This window comes from Triturus cristatus, chromosome 3_2 (assembly GCF_964204655.1).
Source record: "Triturus cristatus chromosome 3_2, aTriCri1.1, whole genome shotgun sequence".
Taxonomy (NCBI): domain Eukaryota; kingdom Metazoa; phylum Chordata; class Amphibia; order Caudata; family Salamandridae; genus Triturus; species Triturus cristatus.
Window position 1 is genome coordinate 152,483,495 of NC_140584.1, and position 25,111 is coordinate 152,508,605.

Consider the following 25,111-nt stretch of genomic DNA (forward strand, 5'->3'; position numbering starts at 1 on the left):
CACGTACTTTTAAAACGTATTAAAATATTAAATGATTTACTTTACCTTCTCATGTCAATCCCGTGATTATATCTTAGACAAATAGAGGTCTCAAGAGCAGATATTAGTGCCAATAACGAGGTACCAAGAGAGGTGGCCCAGCTCATCCGCCTCCGGAATCTGACAGGCGCAGATGGGACTGCCCTTGGCCTGAGCTTCGCCCAGGCATTCCTGTGAGCGCCCAATGCTGTGGGAGTCCCTGGGAGCCTTTGAAGGCACCTCCTGGTGCAAGGGGAATGTTGGCGGCTGGGCCGGATGCCACAGGGGATGCTGGGGAGTGTAGTCCTAAACTCCCTGGCTCCCGATCCCGGTCTCTGACCTCCTCTTAGCTTGGGCCCCTAACGGAGGGCAAACAAACAACAGTTGGGCTTCCCATACTGAGGGAGCCCCTAGGAGCCTTTGAAGGCACATCCTGGCACAAGGGGAACGTATGCAGCTGCGCTGGATGCTGCAGGGGATGCTGGGGAGTGTAGTCCTGCACTCCCTGGCTCCCGAACCCAGTCTCTGACCTCCTCTTAGCTTGGGCCCCCAACAGAGGGCAAACAAACAACAGCAGGGCTTCCCACACTGCAGGAACCCCATGGCGCCTTTTAAGGCACCTCCTGGTGCAAGGGGAACATTGGCGGCTGAGCTGGATGCTGCAGGGGATGCTGGGGAGTATAGTCCTGCACTCCCTGGCTCCTGATCCTGGTCTCTGACCTCCTCTTAGCTTGGGCCCCCAACAGAGGGCAAACAAACAACAGCAGGGCTGGAATGGATAAATAAATAATTTTTCAATATTAGTCCACCAGGGTAGGTTGAATACATTGTCTTCCTGTAGCAACACAGAAGATTATTTTAGGGGAAAAAAACCTGTATGACAGGAATGAAAGTCTGGAAAGTTTACTCTCCCTCAATATTTGGGACTTTCAAATTTATGAATAGACATATGAGCTTTTCTAGTATTCTACAGGATTTTAGACAAGTTCAAATATAGTAACTTATATTGAAAATTAGGAACATTTACCGGAATGTTAGAGATATAACAAACGTATTATAGTTACCAGCATCATCTTTATAGTGTCTAGGTGACGCCACCATGACAAAAGAAGAGGATTCCATCGGGATGTAAGCGAGTTCAATGTGGAATGCAATTCATTAAAGTTAAGAGAAACTGTTTCTTTAATAGATGCTGTAAACCATAAACCAAGATATTTGACATTAGGTGGGCTCCAATGGAACTGAGAAAAGGCAAAATTAGCATGGAAACCATATTTTTTTAATGGAAAAATTTCACACTTGGCTGGATTAAATTTATAGCCCGAGACTGATGCAAAAAGTTCCATCTCTGTTTAGAAGATTGGTAACAACGTTTGTGGAGGTGACATAAATAATAAAATGTCATTGGCATAAGCAGAAAGTGCAAACTGATTGTCACCATAAAGAAAACTTTTAGTTTGGGCATTTAAACGAATCTTCATCAAAAAGGGTTTGTGGGGGCGTGGCAGGGCAAGATGGCCGAGCGGACGTAATCAGTCTCGGCTCCTGGTCTACGCTGGCGTCTCGAGAGCCCAGCAGCAGATGAACTCCGCCAAAGTGGCCACCAAAGCCACCACTCAATAGCTCCTGACCTCAAGCCTGCGAAGGGACCCAGACCTGAGCTCAGGCTACCGTTGTTGTGCTCGATCGCGATGGGGGCAGAGTGGCTGGGGGGCTCCTCAAAATGGTGACCACCATCAGCCCACAATGCAAAGGCTCCCACCGGAGGAGATGCTGAAGGAGCACCCAGCTGCATCTTGGGGCCCCGGCCACTCGCGCTGGGAGGACCACGCTGTGCAGGTTGCCCTACACGCAGCGACGATCTGGCGACAATGGAGCTGGCACTCGGGGCGGACCGTCGGAACACACTGAGCCGGTAAGCTCATTTACTGGGCTGCTGACACGCCACCTCCTTTGATGAATGAGAGCAACACAGGTAGGGCGTTGTAAACGAGAAAGACACGCCTGGGCGCCATCACCGGGGGCCTCCTGCTGACTGTCTGCTTCCCCTGGAGCTCCACGCCTGACCTTAAGATGGCGGATGAGGCGAGGGTAGGTCTCTCTGGCTAAACAGGGCCCCGCCGATTTAAGGAACGCTCCTTTCTGGCTGCATCAGGGAGATACCTCCTCTGGGTAAATTAAGGCTGGGCACCGCGGGACCTGCACGACCATAGGACAGTGGGCCTCCAGACTCCCTGGTCACTGAGCGCGACTTGCCAGCAAGCCATGACCAAATAACCCCCTCTCAGAGTCAGCACCTTTGCAGCGGAACTTCAAGAAGAGGGCAGACCTGGGGTGGCTAGTCCATTGAAAGGAGGGCATACACCCAAGAGCGGAGCCTGACAGTGCAGTGTACATGCGGGGTCCTGCCCCCGCTACAGAGGATACCTCTGCCCCCTATGAAGGGGGGTCGAACAATGAGGGGGTGAGCCCCTACCATTTTGCCCACTATCAGCACTCTGCATTGAAGACCGCAAGAAGTGACCAGCCCTCCAGGTGGTTACAGCCTCCAACAGAGCGCTTGGGGGTAACACGTGGCCCGCATCTATGCCTCCAAAGAAGACTTCAAATAAAACCTTGAATAAAGTCTCCGACTTCTTTTCAACAGCGGATAAATGCCTGCCGTCGGAATGTGATGACTCTACAGAAACCATGGCCCTCACAAAGGAAAACCTCATGGCCTACCTACAAGATTTTAAAGTGGAACACTGGATGGAACTTGGTCAAGATATAAAGGCCTCCATTGAGCAACTTAAATCCGATTTAAACACTCGAATAGCCACACTCCAACAAGATGTGGACTTTGTGGGCACGAGGGTAATTGACTTGGAAGCACAGATCCAGGATATGTACCACCGAACCTCTGAAACACAGGATCAGTTGCGGAACCTCCAGGAACAACTATACCAAACCTAATTAAACTCCGAAGACCTCGAAAACAGAGCACGGAGGGACAATGTATGAATCTGCAATCTGGAGGAAGGAGCAGAAGGGGATGATCTTGAAGCTTTCCTTGAGGGTCTCTTTGCAGAGATCATAAGTCCGCAAACTGTCAAGATCAAGTTGGAGCGAGCGTATCGCGTAGGCGGGCCAGCCATCAGATGAAGGAGACAGACTCGGGATGTACTTGCCAAATTTCACTCCTACAAGGTGAAAGAAGCGGTTCTACAAGCGGCTCAGAAGAAAAGTAATATCACATTCCAAGGTCATACATGCAGTATCTACCAGGACTTATCACCCGCCACCCTGGCGAAACGGCAGCAGTTTTGACCCATCATGGCAAAACTGCGGGATGATCATACCCGTTTGCTCTGAGTTTCCAATATAACAATAAACAAGGGCACATTACTGAGCTACAGGAGGGATCGATGTTGCTGGGACTCCCCTCAGCTGAGCCTGCAACCTCACAGGGACCATCCAAGGGGACTAATCTACGAGGCCCGTGTACATCCCAATGGTCCACTAGCTCTAGAGGAGGTCACAAATGAAGGCAAGGCCACATGACTGGACACGAAAATTCCGCATTGCTCACAGATCTATATGCTCTTTAGATGAGAACAGCTTAGTATCGCCAGAGGACTACTCAGGCCTACGCTTGGCCAATGGATCCCGTCACATAGTCAGGCTATGATCACTTTGTAATGTTGAACCACCCTAATGGGTGGTCATTGAGTATCTTGGGCACCTGAGATGGTACCGGATGGGGATTGCGGATGCTCCATCCACCAACACACCCGGTAGGATAAATGCACCTACCGCCGGAGATATGTCATCGATCCGGAGCATAATATTGTTGGTAATGTTGGGGTTTGGAGTTTTTGTTTCCTGTTTTTGGGGTGGGGGGGTTTGGGAGTGGTGACGGCTCCACTTTGATTTTCAACACAGACAAATCTTGGAATGGGTGCACTCACTGCAGTGGACAGGACTGGATAGCTTATCCCGCTTAAGAACCTGGGATGGGGGTGATGACCTGTATCAAGGGGATATAAGAGCAAGTGAGGACACGACACTGCACAGATGGTACTCTCAATAGGGTCGTGAAACGTTAAAGGGCTCAACTCATCACAAAATTGTCAGAAAGTCTGGAAATACCTTATAGACCACCACTTCGATATTGTGACTCTTCAAGAGATGTACCTACAGAGGCAAGAGGAATCGAGGCTTAAACACAAACAATATCCTCTTATATATAGGTTTTCCGCACATACCAAACACTGCGGGATTGCGCTCCTTTTCCATAGCTTAATAAAGTTCCAGCCACTGGCCATTCAGGCAGATAAGGAGGGTAGGATGGTTATGGTTAAGGGTTCTATGAGGGGTGCGCGGTGCACCTTTGTTACAGCTTACGCACCCAATGTTGGGAAAGCAGGGTTTCTAACCACACTATTAGATGAAGTGGGGGAGTTTGCAGAAGGTCCAACAATCCTTTTGGGGGATTTCAATCTTACTTGGCAAGCAGACTTAGATAGCACCCAATCTCACAGAAACTAGCTCCTTCTCCACAGCCATTAAGCAAAGGATACATGATTTGGGTTTTAGAGATGCCTGGCTTTCCTTATACACCCAGACTAGGGACTACATATTCTATTCCCACGTGCATTGTACATATTCCAGAATTGACTATATCTTCCTCAGCCAGAACCTGACAGGCAGTCTCCGGGAACCCAAAATCTTTCCTCTCTCCATTTTGGATCACTGTCCCATCTCTGTTTGCTTACACTGGGGAGAGGCCCCATCCACAATGCTGAAATGGTACTTCCCGGCCTCAGTCACAAGAGCTAAGGTGTTACGAACTGAGATGTGAGAAGCGATCACAGAGTTTTTTTTAACTTAAACAGACCAGAAGATACTTCATTGTTCAATACCTGGGACGCATTCAATGCGGTCATACAGGGAAATAGCATAGAACTTAACTCCACACTAAATAACAGAGGGCTAAGGAGACAGAGGGTGTAGAAACAGAATTGGAACTAGCGGAAAAGGAACATAAGACCAATCTCACCAAAGGTTCACTGCGCGCTCTCTTACGGCACTACGGGGAAAGCTTAAGGCTATCTACACTAACTAGGTGGAACACACACTATTAAAACTTTGCCAAATTTCCCACACCCAGGGGAACAAAATACCTAGCGAGGCAATTGAAAGAAAAAGGCAAAAAGGAATTCTTTGGAGGCATTCAAGACGGGAGGGGCGAGCTGGTCCTTACAGATAGGGGCAAAGCCGACATTTTTGGTTCCTTTTACAGAACACTCTATACTGTGAAATCACGTGATATAGAGCTGTAAAACAATTATCTTCAGACTCCCCACCTCCCCCAGGTCTCTCAAGAGTGGAACTACAGACTGTGAGAAGGTGGCCTGATATATGCTGTTCACTAGTTCTAGTGGACACCTTGTATCAGTCCAAACAACCCCTTATGGTGATAGGTTAAAGACAACCTTTATTGAAATCTATCCTAGTGGTAGCTATGGGGAGCAGCCTTCAGGCTAAGCCTTGAAGAAATGTAAAGCAGCTTGTTTTACCAGTCTATAATCTCTTGAATGATCAAATGAAAGGACAACCACACCAGGTATATATTTAAAATATATGTATTTAAGATCAAACACACCCCTCCAGTCTCTTTACGAGACTGGAGTCCGAAGTACTTAAGTTACAAGTGAGCAATCATCAGTAATAGCACAAATACACGTTTGGGTCCTAGGGGCGTACCAAACCATATACCAAAAAAGTGGTATAAGAACCACGACTGAACTAAACACAAGGCCAAGAGCCTGTAGAATCGCTGGGACCCCAAGCAACCATGCAAGGTAGTGACACAGGGGACCCACGGGGACTGTATGCAGTGTGAGAACACAACCGCGGGTTCCCGTTATCTTCTATGGAAAATGCCGCGGTTGGAAATTTAAAGATTAGGGACACTTCTAATCGAGTCAGGACCAAACCCTTTTGGACTTAAGAAGTTCTGGGGCTAGCACCCATGGGAGCACTGGAGTACTCAAGTTACCTCACCCCGGGAAGCCAGATGCATTGGTGTCTTTTGGTGTCGGGTCGCGTTGTCGATTTCAATAGGATCCTGCAAAGAACTTCTGCTGCCGTGAAGAGGAGAAGTGTCCAAAGAGATCCAAGCCTGGATCTAGGATGGAAGGAACCTGAAAGCAGAGGGGACAGAGTCTGGGTCACTAGCCAGTGACCGAGGGCAGGATGGACCAATGCCCACAGATGTCGGGTGCTTCAGGTGAGTTGACGGGTGTCTTGAATCTTCAGCCACGAGGTCCAGGAGGTGTCGACAAAGTCCACGAGCCGGATTCGAGCTGTCCCACAAAGTCTGTCAAGTGCTGCGGTGTCGGCAGCCAGAATGGACCCAACAAGCCCTGGCAATGGAAAGTCACTGGAATTCAGAGAAAGGACTGCAGAGCAGACCAGCAAGGTCTGAGGGACTCACCTAGTGAGGGTAAGTCAGGGCACATCTGGAGCAACCAGGAAAGCCCAAGCAGAAAAGGAGTTGCATTCGTGGAGACCTGCTAGCCAACGGGCTAGTGATCGCGAAGGAGCCTTGAGCGGTCACACTTAAAACTGGCCCACGGGTCACTTGTGGAGGGGAGGCCAGCAATCTTCAGTGCAGGAGGTGCTAAAGGCTGGGGCTACTCGGAGCCCAAAGCACACCTTCGAGGAAGCCCAGGAAGATGCTGTTGCTGCAAAAGATCACGGTGTCCATGGGTCACGGTTCCACATCACCCACGATGGCCATGGGCCTCTGCTTTGCTGTGGACTCATGGTAGCCTTGGGGAAGTCTGGAAATCCCCCTCTGGTGATGCAGAGACTTCGGTGTCCGGTGGGATCTTCAGCGATGCAGACTGGTCAGTTGCTTCTTTGGTGCCTGCCAAGCAGGGGAGTTACTCCTTGACCCCAAGGGAGATTTCTTCTATCTTCTAGTCGTGATAGACAGTCGAAGGTCCAGGATATGTGATACAGAGTTTTGTCCAGGGTAACCTAAAGTCTCAAGGACTGGGTTTTCGTACTTACACTAAGTTTGGGGGTTGGACATACTCTAGGGACCCACCTATGGGAGGGTCTGGAAAGAGCGGTAATTAAACCCATTTTCTTTGTCCAGTTTCATGCCAGAACAGGGTCAGGTAGCCTCTGCAACCGGTTTGAACTGGACAATGCACAGGGACACCAAGTGTGCCCCCAGTGCAGAACTTCAAAGCACCAGAGAGTGCTCACGCCCAGCCCCCATACACATCTGCCTGTCTGGGGAGGTGGTTACACCTCCCCTTGACAGGAAACCTATTGTCTAGGCCTCCCCTGCTGGAGTTTCGGTCAGCAGCAGGAGGCCAGACCCATGTCTGTGGCAGAGGCATCCATTTTGTGATGCCAGGGCTCAGGAAAGTCCTACCGGGTTAGACCAGTGTGAACATGTCTCTCCCTCTAGAAGGGTGGAATGCTACCCCCGCCGCCAGAATTGGTGGGGGTGTAGTATTCCAAAGCATTTGACACCAAACACAACATGTTTTGATGCAGCCATTCCAAAGTAAGCATTTACCGCGAGGTTAAAATGCACTTAAGAGTATATGGTATGGCTGTATCACAGAACAGATATAAGGAAGGATTTCTGAAAGGGGCTCAGCTCATGCTTGGGCACCGTCTCACACAAAACCAAGCACTCTGCCTTCATGATTGTCAAGGCCTGCCATAGGAATGACTTATAGGTTTATATGTGTCTGTATATATATATGTGGATATAGGTAGCCTATACCACGATAAGGGGTGCAAGCACACCCTTACCCAGGCTGCAGTAGCAGACCTGTGGTGCCATTTTGGAGTGCTTCCCAGGGGTGACATAATACATGCTTCAGCCCCTGGTAAGCCTCTGAGGTACCTATGCCCTAGGTACATAGTATACCATTTACTAGGGGCTTATAAGGGACTCCAGAATCTAATTAGATATGTACCTAATGTACATGCAAACCATTTTAGAGAAGAAGCAGCTAGGCTGTGGTCCTGATCAGCAGGGCCACAGCCAGACTAAGGTCGAAAAACAGTGAAACACCAGCAAAAAGTGGGGGTACCCATGTGAAGCAGAGCCTACTCTCCTACACAGACTCATGCCTCCCATAACCCAAGAAGAAGTGGGAGCAACCATAACTTCCTTTAAACTCCATAAGACCCCTGGCCCGGATGGGCTGACAGCCTCATTTTATTAAGCCTTCTCACCTGACCTCATACCACATCTCACATGTCTTTTTAACAAGATGACAGAGGATGGAGGGGTGACTCCCTCGATGGCTGAGGTGTTTGTCACGGTCATCCCTAAACCAGGGAAAATCGTACACCTGTGTGCCTCATATCGGCCCATCGCCCTCTTAAACTTAGATGCAAAACTTTACGCAGCTATCTTAGCTGCCCGACTGAATGATCTGATGCCAGACCTCATTCACCCTGGCCAATCAGGCTTTATAAAGGGGCGAATGACCCATGATAATGTCATACGGATAGTACATCTCATTGAGAAGGTCTCCAAACGGAAGATCCCAGCGGTGCTTCTAGGGTTAGACGCCGAAAAGGCCTTTGACAGGGTGGACTGGTCCTTCTTATTCTGCACACTCAAACGTTTTTGCTTTGTGGACAAATTCATCACTATGATTAAGGCTAATTATACTCAACCGCGCCAAAGAGTACAGGTTAATGGGACACTCTCGGCCCCATTTTGGCTGACAGGGGCACCAGACAGGGGTCCTCGTTGTCACCCCTGTTGTTTGCTTTAAGCATTGAACCACTTGCAGTCTGCATTTGTGAGGCGTTCTCGATTAATGGGATTTTAATTGGCGGGGACACCCATAAAATATCACTTTTTGAAGACGATGTGCTTATAACCCTCACAGAACCGTCGCTTTCTCTTCCTGCACTGCAGTCTGAACTGGCTAGATGCGAGGCGGTGGCCGGCTTCAAGGTTAACCTCGATAAATCATACATACTTAATCTAACGGTCTCTAATGAAGAGGTAGGCGCACTGCAGACCCTTTCCCCACTCCAATGGGCCAGCCACTCTCTGCAATACTTAGGAATCCAATTGACTCTGCGCATCAAGGGACTTTACAAAGCTAACTTACAGGCCGCTCTTCTCCAACTCCAACATGACATTAACCATTGGAAGCCCCTCTTTATCTCCTGGCTAGGTCGCATACATGCAATTAAAATGACGGTACTCCCTAAACTTTTAATTCTTTTTCAGGAATTGCCTATTGAACTCGATAAGGAATTTCTACCAAAAGTTAAATCACTGTTCACACGGTTCATATGGCAAGATGGGAGAGCCTGAATGTCTTTCTCAATATTGAGACGCTTCAGAACGGAGGGTGGAGTGGGTTTGCCTGACCTTGGCCTTTACTATAAAGCTGCGCAGTTACGGATTGTGGCGGAATGGTCAAAAAGGGAGTCGGAGAAGCACTGGCTCCATATGGACCGAGCCATTAACGGGAGGACAATCTGGGACCTCATACGGAATCCCAAGAATGATAGGCCAGCGAATGCTTATATTAGCACCCCCACTCGCACCACCTTCAAGTTATCAGACTCTATCTAAGAATGACCAATGGACCACGTTTCCCTACCTCTTTACACCAATACACTTCAATACGGCATTCCACCCAGCAGTTCAAGAGGGATCCTTTGATCGCTGGAGCGAGGGCGGTTGTATTGCGCTCTTTTATCTCTCTCATAATTATGACATCCTCACTTTTGATAACTGCAGACGAGAATTTAATTTAAAACCTGATGAACACTTCCACTATCTCCAGGTCAAACACTGGGCTCTTACCCCACACATTCGCGATGCAGTTACAAGAGACAAAACACGTTTTGAAAAGGTAGGCTCCATGAGGGGGGTAATCACATTCCTATATAACTCCCTTCTATCAACCCCACACTCTCCTCGTCCTAGGTGTATGGATATGTGGGAAGGGGTAATACACAGGGACATAGGTGACACGGAGTGGGCTGGGGTGTGGTCAGACATCACAAAATTTACCCATTCCCTGGAACTCAGGGAAGCCCACTTGAAAACACTGATGGACAGGTACCTTTATACCGCTAAACTTAGAACGCTTTTCCCGAATACATCGGATTAATGCTGGAGGGGCTGCGGACTACTGGGCTATTTCCAACACATTCTGGTGGGACTGCCCCACAATAAGACCATTTTGGGAGGACATCCTAGTGCAAATTAAGAGCATGTTGGGCTACTGGATACCGACCACCATAGAAGGGGTTCTCCTATGCATCAGCAATCCAGCTCGCAAACACCAAACCAAGGCAGATAAGGCCATTATATGGACATGCATAGGGGCCGCGAAAGTAATATTCACGGCAGCATGGAAGAAAAAGGAAGCTCCAACTGTGTCGCTGTGGCACTCCTGGTTATGGAAATTGCTCTGTCTCGAGAGGATGACAGATATATTCTGCAATGATTGTAAAAGCTTCGAATACAATTGGGAACCACTGGTTGCTTTACTAACACGAGGGTTGCCTTTGGCCGTCTGTCCTCCCTCGGTGAGGGATATTTATCTCTTTCAATTTTAATATATACACTGTGAAATTCCGTTTTTCCATACAGCCGCCACTTGTTGTGGGAGGGAGGGTTTTTGGTTGTTTTAATTATATTTTAGGGATACCTTCACAGTTGGAAGGGCGATAGGAAAATCCTGTCGCAAAAGAAAGACGGGTTGCATGTATTCTTTCTCAAAGTGAAGACATCCAATGCCTTTATCTTATTAGACACTGTACCTGTTTCACTAGGTTTATTACGCTAGAAGGCTTGGATTTGAACTGAACATGCGCTTTCAACTTTGTTCTTTTTAACGAATGCAAGACTTTGTACTAAGGTTTGACAACTACTTTGGATATAATGTATGAAATACCTGCTTAACACCAATAAAGATATGTTTGGAAATAAAGGGTTTGAGGGCAAGAAGAAACAGAAGAGGAGAAAAAGGAAATCCTTGTCGAACCTCCCCATAGAGGGAAAAAGATGGAGCGAGAAGGCCACTAACTATAATAGCAGATGTAGGTGAGGAATAGAACAAAGAGACATAATTATTAAAAGGAGGGCCAAAACCAAACCAGGATAGAGTAAAAAGGATAAAAGACCAGCTAACTTGATCGAAAACCTTATTATTGTCTAAGAGATAGCGGCTAGAGAATGCTTATAAGAAGTAGATTTGCTAAGTACATTGAAAAATAGGCGAGGATTGTCAGAGACATGTCTGCCCATTAAACAGCTGCATTTTTCATGACCAATCAAATTAGGTAATAGGGTTCTAAACGAAGAGCTAGAATGTTGGCGACATTTTATAGTCTACATTAATTAAAGAACTGGGCCTGTCATTTTTACATAATGCATGATCTTTATTGTCTTTAGGGATGAGACATATTAAGGCACCTTGAAAAGAAACACTAGAACTGTGAGAAGAAATATTGGAGAGAAAGAGTTTATGTAATTTGGGAAGGAGGAGTTTAGAGAAATGCTAATTAAGTTCTATAGTAAATCCATTAGGACCTTGTGCTGTACTTCATTTAATAGTGAGCATAGAACTTGAAATGTCCTGAATTTGAATATTATCATCCAGTGATGAAAAATCAATTGGAAATTCCAGCATATAAACATTCTGAACAAATGTATTAAATTCCTTTAAAATTTCTTTGTTTTTATAAACCATATTATTAGAAGAGGTGAGGATGGATTCAATCTTAGTGTGATCATTTTTAATTTTGAGATAATTTGCTAGCAGTTTCCCAGCTTTCTTTTGACCACTGTAGTATTTGGCAGAGGATTTAGGTAAAAAAAATCTAATTTTCTGTAGATAACTTATTAAAGGTGAATTTGGATTTGATAAGCTCCTCTAAACAAGTTTTAAAATTGCCTTGAAGATAAGCTTTTTTCCTAGTGGTTTAATGCAAACTGTAAGTGCCTTTAATTGATTGAAAGATGCTTTCTTTTTACAAGACACAAAAGAGATGATGAAGTCTCTGGAGGCGGCTTTAAAAGTGTATAACCTGAAAAGAAATTGTTAAGTTCTCATTTTCAAGAAAGAATTTATTGGCAAAATATTCAAAACTTTGAATGAAGTTGGGATCCAATAAAAGGGAATTATTAATTCTCCATCTTCTATCTTCTTGAGTAGGTGGATAAAGATCCAAGTCCAAAATATCTGGAGCATGATCCAAAATTAATACGGATCCCATACTTGAGTTAGTAATGTGTTGTATAGGAGATTTAGAAAGGAACAGATAGTTCAGTCGAGATTGGGAAAGATGTACAGAGGAGTATAATGTTTATTCTAAAAATGTAGGATTACATAATCTCCAAGCATCCACTAAAGATCTCTATTGGATAGTAGATGTGAATTGAGTGTGCATGCGGCAAGGAATTAATTTAGATTTGGAGTTTTGGTTATTGAGGGTCTCAAAGACCATGTTACAGTCCTAACTACTAAATAATCATCTTTGTAAGACATCAATGTAGACAATATATCAGGCCAAATGGTGTTATCTTGGGTAGTGGTGCATAAAGGTTAAACATTGTCATGGGTATTTTATTGATTAGCAATTGAAATAGAAACCCATCTACCCATCGCGTCAGTATCTTTTGTGATCACTGGCACATCCAACCTTTTATGACATAAGATGTCAACACCATTACGTTTTCCCAGGGCTGAAAGAAGAGTATAGAAAGAATGAAAAGCCAATTTAGAAATAAGCATAAGAAGAAAAGCGTGTCAGAGACACAAAAGAAACACAAATGATTTAATGATAAATATAGATTGGAGAGCAAAAATGAAATAAAGAACAAGAAAAAGAAGGACCATACAAGGAAGGAATAAATTGACTGACCAAAAAAGACAGGGACAAAATGCGGATAGTGACACCACATAAGGAAGACAATACAACCGGCCAGAAAACCTAGGACGGACCGGGTGGGAAGGGCCCACCAGCCACATGGTTTGAAAGTGTAATGATCAAATACGAAGACCGCATCTAATAAAAAGAAAGACAAGACAGGATAAATGAGTAACAGTTAATGGCCAAACACACAATATGTACTCATAACAGACCAAGAGGTACCAAACAACAAATAACATATGAGAACCAAATCAGACACTCGAAAGCCTGTTTGTATCCCTTTCTTCCTCCCTGCAATTAACCAGAAGCTGTTATAATACCGCAGGAACTTCAAAAGTCGTAGTCTTGTCTTTATAAATCACCTCAAACAAGCAGGGGTGGAAGTGACCAAAACAGGCATTCAGATTGCGAAGAGCGGGTCAAATGTCCAAAAACGTCTTCCTCCTATCTGCTGTTTCCTTAGCATAATCTTGGGAGAAGAAAATAGTAGAACCCTGCCAAGGCACTCGACCCTTCAGCTTGGCTGCTTAAATAACTATCAATAGGTCAGTATATTCTAAAAAGTAGATGATAAGCCCTCTTGGTTTAGTAGATGAAGACGTGTCACGTGGTTTGCGACCCAGACGATGAGCTCTTTGAATGATCAGAGTTGGGGTGGTCGGTAGATCTAGAATCCTCAGAAGACAAGACCAGAAGAATGCAATAGGATATGGACCCTCCAAACCTTCTGCCACAATAAAAAAGCACATAGATTGTTGCGCCTGTTACGGTTTTCAAGATTTTCCACTTAATTCTTGGGATTATCAGTTTCCAATTGCATCCGCAGTACCTTGATCGCCATGGCTTGAAATGAGGCTACACGTTGTTTCATTTGCACTATTTTATTTTCCATGCACACCCATTTATCCTCTACATTATGAAGACGTTTGTTAGTTTCTTCCACATAAGATCCAAGGGCTCGGATCTTCTCAAGGAGAAAGTCCAAGCAACTAGGTGGAGCAAAAGTAACTGGCGAAGGAGGGTCCTTTTTAATGCGCTTGTCATCTATAAGTGAAGCGGAAGTAATTACTTTAGATGCATGCTTGGCACTTGAAATTAGAACTATTGATGTAGGTAGCATAGCTTTCATAGAAGGAGGAGTATTGTTACAGTTAGAATCCTCCATGCCTGTTAAAAGGATATTAAGAGGATATTAATCCTCCAGATGTACTGGTGGAGGAGTAGCAATGAATGTGCAACACATAGACTTATTTCTACCCATAAAAAGCTAAATTAATTTCAGTTAGAAACATCAAAGGAGAGAGACATAGGCCACGCAGGAGAGATTAAATTGTTATGTGGGTAAAAATAAGCATGAAGCCAGGTGGTAAAAAAATATAATATGCCCAAAGCTACATAAGGTAGGAAAAATTATAGCTGAGCAACCAGGTACTTCATTGTATAAAATCCATGAGAGAATTAAAGCAGGAATTTAAACAGAAATGTAAATTCTGTCAAACACAGTACTTCATTATTGTGAATACCAGGATTATTGGTGGCGTACAAAACTCACGTTGGTGTGAGGAGGTGCGTGGCAAAGCAAAACGCCAATCCGCGTGACAGCAAAAACGGTGTGGCAGTAGATCAAAATGGCACTCGCGAGTTCAGGAGAAGAAATGCGCCCGCTGCAACAACAATTACCGGCATCCTCACACGTAGAGGCCTTTTCTGAAGTCCCGATTCTGCATGGCGCCACAGATTCCAAAAGTACAATACGGAAGCTGCCGGTGAGTCCACAACCCTCCTGAACCACCACGGAGTCACGCTAGCAGGCATCCATCTTCGTCTGCGCCTAAGCCACGCCCAGCAGATTGTGTTTAAAAACAAAAAAGTGACCGACCTGTCATGCTGCCATGACATGGTGGTCTGGCCAATATTTATGTTTTCCCACAAACTGTGCTCACACTGTACTAGCAACAGCAGTTTCAGTAAAAATGTGCCCTCCCAACAGGACAGAAAAATAACATTTGCAAGGAGACTTCCACAAAGCTGCATACATAGGTGCTTTCTCACCCTATAAGTATGAAGCCCTTTTGCTCCAAACTCTAAATGTGCACCATAATTTCTTTTTAACAGAGATTATGGCAAGGGCTTCTCTACTTACATCAATAATAATCAAATGTATTTGCTAAAAGAGGAAAGAGAAAGCAGCAACCATTGCACCTTACTAATCCTTAGCATGTATATGGATATGATGATATGTAAACAGGAGGCCGGAATACAGTCATACATAAACCCTGCAGTGACTACAAATTATTAAATCATCTGGACCTTGTTCAATAACAGATCTAGTATCTGAAAAGATTAGACAAATCAGAGAAATTTGTGCTTAATAAATTGCTACCTGGTTGTTAACCTGCATGACCTTTTCTCGCTGTCCTACTCCTGGAGATCTGTATTATATTTGCCCAAAGTTTTCAGATTTCCGCCTTCCATGTATGAGTAACTTTACAGCAGAGCTTTTTCTTTGAATTCTACTGCTATTTTTAGTCATGGTTACCACGTCATAAAATCAAGACTACAACCATACAAGTACAAATATTGAAAGAGTAGTCCTGATTTGGGGCAGTTACTCATGCATTAATCATGGAAAATGTAAGAACTCTGCTAGGGCTTGGGCTGGTCGCTTCACTCAGCTATTAGTATGTTTTTAAATTATAGGAAACTTGTTTGTAAAGCTTTGCAATAGACACTAAACAAAGTCTTGAAAATATTTCTTATTTTTCAACCAGGGTCTCTGAAAGGGGATATTCTCATCGTCTATGGTGGTGTCACCAATCTTCATTTGCTTTTCTCAGCTTGTGATCACTTCAAGGAAATCATTTTAATGGATGTTTTAGATACCAATCTACAATATGTAAAGAAATGGAAGAACAATCACCCACAGTCATTTAACTGGAAAGACTCCCTTAAGATTTTTCTGGAAAGTGAAAAGAGGTATGAAATGTGTAACCTAATCATCTTCAATCATTCACTGACACATATATTCATATATTTTGTCACAAGTTTAGCGGTTTAATGAGAAGGATATTTTCTCTGCAACATTGTGGTACATGACTTGGTCATGGTTCCAGGTCCCATGATATGTACACTGCTTATGTACAAGATAATATTTACCATGTATTCTGTTTGTCTCTTGACATGAAACCTCTGCAGTTTTGGCTCATTCAAAAATGTATGATTTGTATTTATATTTTTATTAGTTATCAATCAAATATGTATTTTTTGCAAGTGCCAGCTTATATATAAAGAAGTGATATATATTGTGAATGTATAATCCATTTCTGTTAATTGATGGCATTTATATTGATCAAAGAAAACATATAAACAACAATGCACTCTACTTCGACATCTCCAACCAGCTCACTCAAAGACTCCAGACCATCCAAAACACGGATGGCAGACTCATCCCATACATCCCCAGAACCACTCACCTCACTCCCTACCTCACTGAACTAAACTGGCTTCCCATCCAGAAACTTATGCAAATTAAGGCTGCTTATCCATATCGACAAAGTCCTCCACAAAACCAGACCAGCATACCTTAAAAACTAACTTCAACTCTACCATCCTTATAGACAGCTACACTCCACCTCTCTCTCCCTTATATGAGTCCCTCGCATCCACAGAAACAAGTCAGGAGGGCGAGGCTTCTCCTTCATCGCCATCAAGAACTGGATTGAACTTCCTCAACAAATCAGGACTGCTAATCCATTTCCCAATTCCCACAAGAAACGTAAGATCTGGCTGTTCAAATAGGGTTCTCCTGGCCTACTTTCCCACTCCAATGCCTGGATGCAGCTGTGGGTGATAAGCTGCACCAAAAAGATCTCACTCAGCATTCAAAACTACTTGCCAAGCCTTACACTCCCCTTTTATCACATATAAGTCAGCTCTAAGGAAGGCCCTTAGTAGCCCCAATTGTGGGGTGCTATGTAAGTAAAAGGTAGAACATGCACTTTTATGTTTTACATGTCCTAGTAGTGACAAACAGCTAAATTATTTTTTCACTGCTGTAAGGCCTACTTGTCTCATAGGCTAGCATTGGGAATTCCTTAAAATATCCTTAAGCTGTAATTCCTGATCAGAAAGGAGTAGCTGTTTCATGTTTCATGTCTTTGGAATGGACATTATAAGTCATCATTACTAGTAAAGTCCGATTTAACATTTCTATTTTAGAAAACCCACTTTTAAAAAGAGGACATGTCTCTGATCATACTGATCTACGTTCTTCAGAGCCCGTCTCCAATACACGTCTGTGCCAGGTGACAGTTCCTCTATGTGTATTTCTTCTAGACAGCCACAAACACAGAAAGAGCTGGGTGTAATTGAGTACCCATCTGCATTCTGCATTCTGATGGGTCCTCCTGGGCGGATGGGAAGAAGGGGCTGGCACTCACACTTCAAAGGGTAGTGGCCTGACCCCTCACAAAGGACTGATTACTACCCACTGGTAGTCTGGAACAGGAACTGAGTTAAAAGGGATACCAGTACACTTCAAAACTACTCTTTGAAGTTTCCTCCATATTAAAGTCACATTTGGGATCAGTACAGGGTCTGAGAACCATTCAAATAAGACACTTCTGGACCTACACCGAAGTCAGAAGAACTAAAGCGCACCTCAGAGGATTCAACTGGACTGCTTTTCTGGATGGACGGCTTTTCTGCTTGTTCCTCTGCTACCTGCCTCTCTCTGACTCTGCTGAAGGAGAGTTTGACTCTGCCTTCCTTCCAAGTGATCTCCAAGGGCTTGGTAGCTTTCGTCCTGTGTTGGACGTATCAGGGAAACAAAAGATTTCATGCAATTCTGCTGGTGCTGCTGGACTCTGCTTTCTCTGATGCCATCAGTTACCTGTGGTGCCCCCTCCAATTCTAGGCTTCCGAAGTGGGTCAGCAGCCGATTTCTGAAAAAAAATGACGGATATCTCTGCAAAGCTTCGCAGCACAGCTGACAGCTCCTTGGAATTGCCATCATACAATGTGAAGCCTTGCAAAGCCTCTCCGCAAAGGTTCTTAAAACCGATGCCAGATGACACTAAGCCTTGCAAAGCATCCCTGCACAGCATCTCGGAACCGTCTGATGACGTGAAGCCTCGCAAAGCCTCACTGCACAGACTGTGCCCCAGGATTCAAGGTACTGTGTTCAGCTTGCCCACGTGGGTCCCTGTAGCTGTCCAGTGCTCCATTGCAGTTGGCCTGAACTTTGGATTTAAACAGGTCCCTCAAGACCTAGAGTAATCCTTTTAGCTCTACATGCTTTTAAGTGCTTTATTGCATTTATTGCTTCAAAATGTAATATTTTGACTCCTACCTGTTGGTCTTTGGCTGTTTTGGTCTTGTTTTAGACAGAATATAATAATCTATCATTTAACCTGATGTGGAGTATTTTTGGGATGTATTTGCTGCAATATTGTATGAGCTATTGCACAATTACTTTACACATTGCCTTCTAGTTGAAGTCTGCCTGCTCTGTGCCAAGCTACAAGAGGGTGGGCAGAGGATACTTTAGGTTGTGTTGTGACTTTCCCTGACTAGAATTGTGGTCCCTATTTGAACAGGATGCATACCTCTACCAACTAGAGACTCAATGTCAAGCAATAACATAGCATCAAACTCTAAAACAACTTTTTTTATTGTTGGTGTAAATATTTGTGGATGAGATTTGTTTATACAGTGACCCCAAAATGTCTCAACTTCTTACTGGAAATCATCGACTACTGGTCGAAACCTTCAATAAGGAGAGTTATAAAATGGACTGTGTTTTTAATCTATAACTATGGGAATGTGGCTGGTACTATTTTTAACTTCAAGTTGTCAGTGTAGTCATTTGAAGCAAAGAACTAGTTAGGCTAAAACTCAGTTTTTCCTTACTTTATTAAGAAAATGTAAAGGCTTTCAACAACGTAAAGAAAAATATGCTAAATTATTTGGTAAGGATATCAACAAAAGTAATCCACTTTTTCCTAATTCAAGGGGCTAAAACTAGTGCTGGTGACTTTGTATTCTGTTAACTTCGTAGTGGACTCGAATGAGGCAATTTAGACCATTTTCAGTTGTTAAAGATGTTTTAAAGTCACTTTGCTAGTGTGATAAAAAAGAAATACTGACTCTATGGAAGAATTCGTATCTGTATTTAAAACTGCACCAGCAAGTACACATTCATGTACTTTAATCTAAGTAATGCTTTCTGTTTTTTGATTCTCAGGGAACAGTGGACTGAAAAAGAAGAGATATTAAAACAATCCATTAAAAAGATTGAAAAAATATACCTTGATAAGAACAGCCGAGAAGTGCTAAAGATCTTCCCTCAGGCTGACTGCCTGTTTAGCCCTTACCATTTGACTAAACTCTGCAAGGATCACGCCTCCTTCATCAGCAGTGTGAAAAATATGTCTTCTTTGTTAAAAGTTGGGGGGCACTTGATAATATCTGTGTTTATTAATTGTACATATTGGTACATTGAAACACTTAAGTTTCCAATACTATACATTGATGAGGATTTTGTGAGGAAGGTTTTGAGGAACGAGGGATTTGTTATTAAGGAGGCAGTGATGAACCAGAGAACCAACCTAACAACACTTTCAGCCATGGATTATGAAAGTATTCTGTTTGTTTTAGCCCAGAAGATAAAGAATGTGCAATAGTCTGAAATGGCGCTACAGACAACATTAATGTTAACCCCTTTGTTGTGCATTGCTTTCATTAGAAGCAGGGATGCATGCCATACTATAACACCACATTCTAAACTTTTTTCACTTTTGTAGGAGAAAGGGCAGCTCAATATACAGAATGGAAAAGGTAGCATAAACGTTTCTCGCCTTACATAATGAGACTAATAAAATATGTCTTGGAGGTTTTCAATTAAATTTTTTGAATAAACAATAGTGCAGGCGCCAAAAACACTGCGTGATTCCCAAAAAGAAAAAATAAATATTCAAATTCATAAGACTAAAGAGCAGTAAAGTCCAAGCTTTGACAGGGTGACTAGATAATTGCTGATCTGATTCCTTTCCCTGTAACACCTCACATTGGAAAGAAGGTGTCTGTAGAATATCCATCCTACTGTCCCTGACTTTCTTTGGACATCTAAAGACCTGAGAGAGGCATTGTAATGGGGGTGCTATTCCACCACTCCTGGCTCTCAAACCTCTGGATGGGCAGCGCTGATCTGTGGCTATAGGGAATTTGTGGCTATGCTGGTGGTGGTTTTAACAGTCACAGGCAATACAGGACATGCTCTCTGCTCCCTCACTGAGAGTGAAGAGCAAGACCTTCAGGAAAGGACAGGAGTCACAGGAAGAGGGTGGAGAGGGAATTAGGTACTTTTCTTTTTAAATTCTTGTTGATAGGGTAGTACTGAAAAAAGGGTGTCAAGTCACCAGGATTACCTTTTTTTCGAATACTGTGCCCAGCACTCACAGAAGGCAATCCCTGTTCAGAGAAGACTTGGGAAGTCCCACACACTCAGACAAAACTTTGCTAAATCTTGTGTTCAGCGCATAGCTGGGTGCCCTCACAGCCTGAGCTGTGCTATTGGTCTGTAATCAAGATCACCTGGAGGGACAGTAAGAGTCACTCTTCCCTCAAGCAGTCAGTAAAAAAGACTGAATTGACCTTCATCTATTCAAGTACTTAACAAAATATCGGACGGATGGAGGGATTGCCAGGGCAGGTTGTGAATGGTGGCAAGACTCAAGGATATTTTTGGGCAGTATTTTGGGGAAAACTCTCATGGAGGTGAGGGCTGAAGACAGCGGTTCTGTGTGTGGCTTGCCATGAGTTTCTCACTGTTGGAAGGTAGTTTATTAGTAGGTGTGGGTAGGGACCTACCACTAGTAATAAGTCCACAAACAAAATATGAGGAACAGTCAAGATGTTCATAAATTATTCCCTCGCTCAACCCTTGGTAGCTGGCTGCAAGAAGACCAGCTTAAGGGGGAGACAGCAGTTAAAAACACCAATACAGTAAATAAGTAAGAAACAATAGACAATAAAAATCCCACACTAATTTATAAACATAGGTTACAGTTTTATGAGTAATATGACACCAAACAAACACAATCCAAGGTAGAGAACCAGAGGTAGATTAAAAGTAAAACTAACGCTTAGAAGCAAAGAGCGCTCAAAGGGTTCAAAAAGGTTGTGCTGGACTGGGACAAATTCAAGAGTACAGCCCACCCGTAATGAAACTTTTTTACATTTATTTCCAGAAATGTTTCTCGATGCAGGAAAGTGGCCCACAACAAAAGCCAAGGGTTTAGAACTTCTGGTTTTCATTTAGAGGTCAGGGAATATAACTCCCACAATGCACCTGGTCAATCCAAGTAAAATCCAAGTGAATCTTGTCAGTTGGAATTGTCCTCGTTGTTTATGTTGCAGGTTGCCCTTCCAGCCCTTTTCTACCAGAAGCTGGTCAGGGAGCCTACTCTTTATCCTTTAAGACAAGCAAAGTCCTTTTGTTGTGAAGCCTTGTAAGTGCAGCAGGTGCATTCCTTCAGAGAGCAGTCCTCTCTTTTGCAGTCTAAAGTCCCCTGAATGCTGTCCAGCTGTGTTCTTCTTGGTGGAGATGATGCAGATTGAGCTCTTTTGATCTGTTGCTTTCAAGGAGTCCACTCCTTCAACTTTCAGAGGCTGAAGACCAAAGTGTGCGGAAGGTGCTGTCCACATGAGTGCAGTCCTCTTTTGTGCAGTCCAAGGGTTCAGCAAGGCAATCTTCTTCTTCTTGTAGTTTCAAGGCAGGCTTCTGAGTTACTGGGCAGCTTCCCCATATGTATCCATGCTTCTAGGGGGGCAAACAACAGGCACACTTGACCAATGAGGTACATAGTGCCACCCTCAGGTATTACAGCTTCCTCCAAAGTGTGTCAAATTCTAATCCCAGTAAGCACTGTTTGAAATAACCTGAAATGGAGAAACTCTCTCCTGAAGGTTAAGATTTGGCTACGTCAACCCACTGGTGTGGCTACATTTCCGTAACACTCCCCTTTCAGATCCTCTGCTATTTCAATTGATGGGGCTCCTGTCTGGCTGGAGGTGCAAGGTGTGTGGCTGAGCCTCTGTCCGGTACTTACTGTCATTCTCTCTTTGAAGTTCAGTTAGGCTACTCAACTCTCATCCTGCTTTTTGCTCTGGAGCTGCAGATCTCATCCCACCAGATGTCCTTTGTCTCTATGCAGGCCACTTCACACTTCATCAGAGCAGTTCGGCTCAGCCTGTCAAAGGCTGCTCAGGAAAGCAGGAGATGCTGCTGAGAGGCTGGATTTTAGCACATCCGAAAAGCAAGTTCTATAGCTTGTTTTCTGTGACAGTTATGTTAAAACTAACCTTGGCAAGCTGTTAGATTTATTCTAATATTTTAATGCTATGAAGTATATATTTAGCTCACTCCTATCATAGTTATACTTTATTAAAGTATTCCCATGAAAGCCAAGGGAGCTGATGTACTACACAATGATAAAAAATTGGCAGTTTTTCCCTCACCAGGGCACACACAACATATTTTATAATGTCCCTGCTTATAGTTACAAGGCACCCAACTCATTGGGCACCTAGGGGAGACTTTAGGGTTGACCTCTACATGATGAAAAAGGTAGTTTAAGACTATTCAAGTCTCTTTAATTCTAAAGCTGAGTTTGCATGTAATTTAATTTTAAAAGTAGCCCGCAAAGCAGGGCTGCCGTTAGAATGACAGCAGGCAACACAGCAGTGCAAACCTAAGTGCATTAAATGTACTGGGCCTCTAAACCTACATGCCCTTCCATACACTAGGGACTAACATCTAGATCTTCAGTAAAAATTTTAATTATACCTAATTATCATGTACTTTTAATCAGAGCACAGACCTTCGGTCTGCTTAGCAGATCCCAGGGCACAATTGGAGTCAGAAAATCAGCATCTAGTAGCCAAAATGGGGGCAAAAATTGGAGGGACAATGCAAAAAGCCCTGGTTTCTCAAAATTATCTTCTACATTTGAGTCAATTGAACAGTTTGCATACTGTGTTCACTAGCACATACTCAACATAAACTAGTCAAAGGGGTAGCTATCAATTTGAGAGATTCATTTTTGGGTTCCAAGTTATATCTAAAACAAGTCAAGCCTTGCACAGTTTAGTCAATCACAACTACTTTTCTGCAATTGGCAAGCATTCTTAACCTCAGGGACATTCCAGTTCCCAAGGCATCCCAACGTACTTCACTAAGGGGTTATTTGGATTTTCTCACCTTTTACTTTACTTGACGAACTGGACAGCTGTGGATTGGTGTTGTGGATTGAAACTGTGGAAGAGGGACACCTACAACGTTAAATTGTACATATATAAGATATAAAATTAAAGGTTTTCTTTTTAAAAATTCATGTGAGTTTACAGACAACTCAAGTGCCACTCATATTGTCTGTAATGCAATTCGAAGCACAGCAGCAGAAATAATCCCATTGTTGATACTTACCCATGAACAATTTAGTCCTTTCTAAGAATATTCATATTAATGCTGTGATTCGTACACATCTAGCAGTCATCTTTGCATAAGAAAGCCATTTCCTGCATAAATGTTCATTAAGCCATCGGCATGATTATTACAGGATCAATGTTCTGTGACATTTACTTTCCTTTCCTAACAAGATGTCAAACAGATTATAAAACAAGATAAAACGAGTAGACAAGTAGCTGAAAGTTCCTTCCAGATGTGTACTTGCAAAATTGGAAAACATCACCCTATGGAATTTGACCCCTTTCTTTGTGTTCTAAAAGAAGTGTTTCTTTACATCTCAGTTTTTCTCTAAATGATTTGCTATACTTATTCAGATGATAAAAACTGATTTCAAAATAAAGTCCTTTCTATTAATTAAATTAATGATCGTTTATCCTTCTGCTTCAGATAAAAACAAACTAAAACAGAAAACAGTCTTTCTAGCATATCAATAGATTAACTATTATGCTTTCCATTATTCCCTGCATCTCTGCTGCTTATATTGTTTCCTGTAGACAGTAATATAAACCACAGTGAAAGGACATGCAGACATAATCATGAAAATATAGAACAGTGGTGGCAGGCACGGATCAGGGTTGGAGGGATGGGGTCAAAATAATAAGGAAAAAAAGTACCTTCTGCCGCGTCTCTCCTCTGTCTCTCCTCCTTGTCCCTCCGCACCGCTGGAACAGAAAGCACAACCAGGCTCCCCTAAGTCAATCACAACATTGCAATTGATCTGATCACCGTGGTTCAGCACTCAGCCAGGGAAAGGGAGCATGGGCATGTTCTCCACCCATGCTGTAATGCAGCCTGGGTGGAGAACATGCAAATTGCGGCTGCATGTTTGGCTGGCCCGAGACGGCTGGTCAAACATTCATGTGGACTTACAAAGGGCTCTCACAACTCCCCTGATCCTGTCATCAAAGCAGCCCCATCCCGACCTGCAAAGCTGCTGCAGAAGGCCAAAATTAAATGAGAATAACTTTGAGTTATTATCAGTTTATTTTCCCTTTATTTCACTGCTGCAAAGCAGTGGGGCAAAGCTCCTCCGCCTTAGCGGAGGAGCTGCGACTGACAGAGAATTACAAAAATAGTCAGCATATAACAAAAAAAGATGAAGCTGACTAATTACCAACACAAATATCCGTTTTGTGCATCACTGTAAACATTATTTATGCCACATGGTATATTTTAATGTTCTGACTCTCAACTGATTTGACCTGTCAGTACCTGAATAATGCTCGAGGAGTGAAAAAATGTCTGATGCCTTAAAGAGGCCTGGCTCTATCCAGGTGTTATGTGATACCATTCTATAATATTCCCAGTACAAAATAATGAAATAAACAATGTTAATAAGATAATAAACGTGGAATGATGTTCTTTGTGTTAGCACAGACAATGAATTCTTATGCGGAGGGACCGTTAAAACTTAAACTTTTCATAAAATCCTTGCTAATGAATATATCATGCAAGAAATTGTTATTTTCTGAATGCTTAATATACTTCTTTTGTCATGACCTTCAAGGAAGATCCTGCCTATTCAATTATTTCCTTGAGTTATTCCATGCCATACTCTTCTAAATCAAGGCAGCATCTGATATGCTTTTGGATCTGCACATGACATGATACACATAAGAATTATTAGAG

The 25,111-nt window shown here is 43.4% G+C and overlaps 1 protein-coding gene across 1 annotated transcript in view; it reads left to right on the plus strand.

Moving 5' to 3' along the window:
• The window catches only part of LOC146856923 (nicotinamide N-methyltransferase-like), a 45,208-nt gene extending 21,875 nt beyond the window's left edge, over positions 1-23,333 (plus strand). The window contains exons 2-3 of the mRNA XM_085647391.1: positions 15,726-15,930; positions 19,199-23,333. Of these exons, the coding sequence (XP_085503517.1) occupies positions 15,726-15,930; positions 19,199-19,637 (644 nt within the window). The 3' untranslated portion in view covers positions 19,638-23,333. The remainder of the gene's footprint in view (positions 1-15,725; positions 15,931-19,198) is intronic.
• Positions 23,334-25,111: the final 1,778 nt, after the last annotated feature.